At 55.0% G+C, this 2,408-nt stretch overlaps 1 protein-coding gene across 1 annotated transcript in view; it reads left to right on the forward strand.

The window, feature by feature from the left end:
• Positions 1-2,112, forward strand: part of Clec3b (C-type lectin domain family 3 member B) — a 6,610-nt gene extending 4,498 nt beyond the window's left edge. The window contains exon 3 of the mRNA XM_005348159.3: positions 1,349-2,112. Within this exon, the coding sequence (XP_005348216.1) occupies positions 1,349-1,749 (401 nt within the window). The 3' untranslated portion in view covers positions 1,750-2,112. The remainder of the gene's footprint in view (positions 1-1,348) is intronic.
• Positions 2,113-2,408: the final 296 nt, after the last annotated feature.

The raw sequence follows: 2,408 nt of genomic DNA on the forward strand, positions 1-2,408 counted from the left end.
AAAAAAAATAAAAGCTGGGCTAACTAAGGCAGAGGAAGGCCACAGTCACCCTGCTGGGCACTCCAAAGGCCAGGAGAGCCAGCCTTTGTTTTCAGACTGGCTAACCGCACAGAACTTTGGGGCCAGGCTGGTCCTTCAAGTTGGTTGTCCCTCTCCACCATGGTCTTCATGCAGTGTCTCTACTCTCATTCCCCCTGTGACCTTGCCTCAGATCCGTGGTGTGTAGTGAGCATACCGTGTGTGCACTTGCCTTGATCTAGGTGCATGATGTACCTGAGAGTCTGTGAATACACACTTCCGTGAGTGGGGATGCTCCTCCTGACCACCCACTGAGTGGAAGGGCTAAGTGCATGGGGTAGGGGCCAATAGGTACTCCTGATGTATGTGACCCCACAAGTGATGCATACCCCATCTGCCTGATGGTTGTTAGAAATCAAGCTACATCGGGTAGTGGTGGTGCATGCCTTTTATCCCAGCACTTGGGAGGCAGGGATTTTGTCTCAAAAAACAAATAAATAAGAAAGAAAGAAAGAAAGAAAGAAAGAAAGAAAGAAAGAAGAAAGAAAGAAAAAAGAAAGAAAGAGAAAAGAAAGAAAGAGAAAGGAAGAAGGAAGGCAGGAAGGAGAGGAGGGAGGGAGGGAAGGACGGAGGGAGGGAAGGAGGGAGGAAGAAAGTCAAGTTAAACACAAACTGCTACACCAAGCTCACCTCCTAACCTGGGACACCAGTGTTCCACTAAGCACTAGTTCAGACTGCCATTCAGAAAAGTCTGCCTTCTCTTACTTGGGACCTGGCCTGGGCAGAGGTCCCCTCTGTGGATCCCCTGTGGTAAAGCTTGCTAGCCCTCAGACTGAGGTGGTAAGTACTAAGTATCTGGACTGTGGTCTCCATTTCTAGTAGGCAGATGCCTGGCACTGTGAACTAGCTAGTGGCTTGATCCTAGAGCAGAGCCTGGTGATGGAGCACAGCGTGGGAGGCTCTGGCTAGTTGGGGAACTGAGGTGGCAGCCTGGGGAGGATGAGGAAGGAAGCAGACCCAAGAGAGGTTAAGCTCAGAATAAGCCTGACGCCAGCCTCTGTGGCCCTGGGCAGAGACCAGGTGGCTTTTGCACTCCGTCTCTGGAAGTCAGTGACCCTAGCTAAGGAGCCCTTTGTAGCAGAGGGGTGGCCATTCCCGGACCAGGACACCAATTCCTCGTGGACAGTAGTAACCTGTACAGTAGTAGTAGTAACGGCAGGGTCCTGAAGCGGAAGCAAGCAGGTTTCAAGCGATGGATGGGATAGGATGGAGGCTGGGGACAGTCTGGCTTGGGGAGTCCGAAACTCATGACGGCTATTTCTCCTTTCAGTATGCCTAAAGGGCACCAAAGTAAACCTGAAGTGCTTCCTGGCCTTCCCCCAGCCGAAGACCTTCCATGAGGCGAGCGAGGACTGCATCTCCCGTGGGGGCACGCTGGGCACGCCGCAGTCGGGGCTGGAGAACGAGGCTCTGTTCGAGTACGCGCGCCAGAGCGTAGGCAGCGAGGTGGAGATCTGGATGGGCCTCAACGACATGGCCGCGGAAGGCGCCTGGGTGGACATGACCGGCGGCCGCCTGGCCTTCAAGAACTGGGAGACGGAGATCACGGCGCAGCCAGATGGCGGCAAAGCGGAGAACTGCGCCGCCCTGGCCGTAGCGGCCAACGGCAAGTGGTTCGACAAGCGATGCCGCGACCAATTGCCTTACGTCTGCCAGTTCGCCATCGTGTAGCCGGACCCCTGCGCTAAGGGGCGCTGCCTGGGCCAGGGAGGGGTGAGGACCACAAAGAGGCGGGTGCACTGGTGGGTGGGGCTTGTGGGTTGCTAAGAGGCGGGGCGTCGGTGGGTGGAGTCGAGCTCCAGAGAATGGGGCGTGCGAAGTGGTTCCTGGTGAGAGAAAAGCAGATGCAGGGTCCTCAGAGGGGCGGGAGAGACCTTTCTGTCTCGGGTTCCTCCTTGTCTGTTTTTTGTTTTTTGTTTTTTGTTTTTTTGCAAATAAAGCTGGTTCAGAATCCCTGAAGTTGGCTGGTCGCCATGTCAGGGTGGGGTGAAGATTCCCGGAGCCTGGCCCCAAACCCAAGAGAGCCTTAGTCACGTTTCCAGCCTGCTTTTTTTGTAGCGGCCACTCCCCTCTGTTAGAATACGACACACACTCCAATTCTGGCGGGTTTGTTGGGGGCACTATCCTTTCTCTTGCTGGGGATCCATCTGGAGATGCCCGGGCATGCAGAGATCTGCTGTGAGGTAAGGGATAAATGGTTGCCAAGGCTTCCCAGGGAGACCTGTCTCTATCCTCATCCCAGGAGGCTAGTCCAGGAGCCAAATATGACAGGTACTAGCACTGTCTGGGCCGGCCAGCCAACCAGGGGTTCCAGATCAGCACAGAACATC

The sequence above is a fragment of the Microtus ochrogaster genome, chromosome 5 (assembly GCF_000317375.1).
Source record: "Microtus ochrogaster isolate Prairie Vole_2 chromosome 5, MicOch1.0, whole genome shotgun sequence".
Taxonomy (NCBI): domain Eukaryota; kingdom Metazoa; phylum Chordata; class Mammalia; order Rodentia; family Cricetidae; genus Microtus; species Microtus ochrogaster.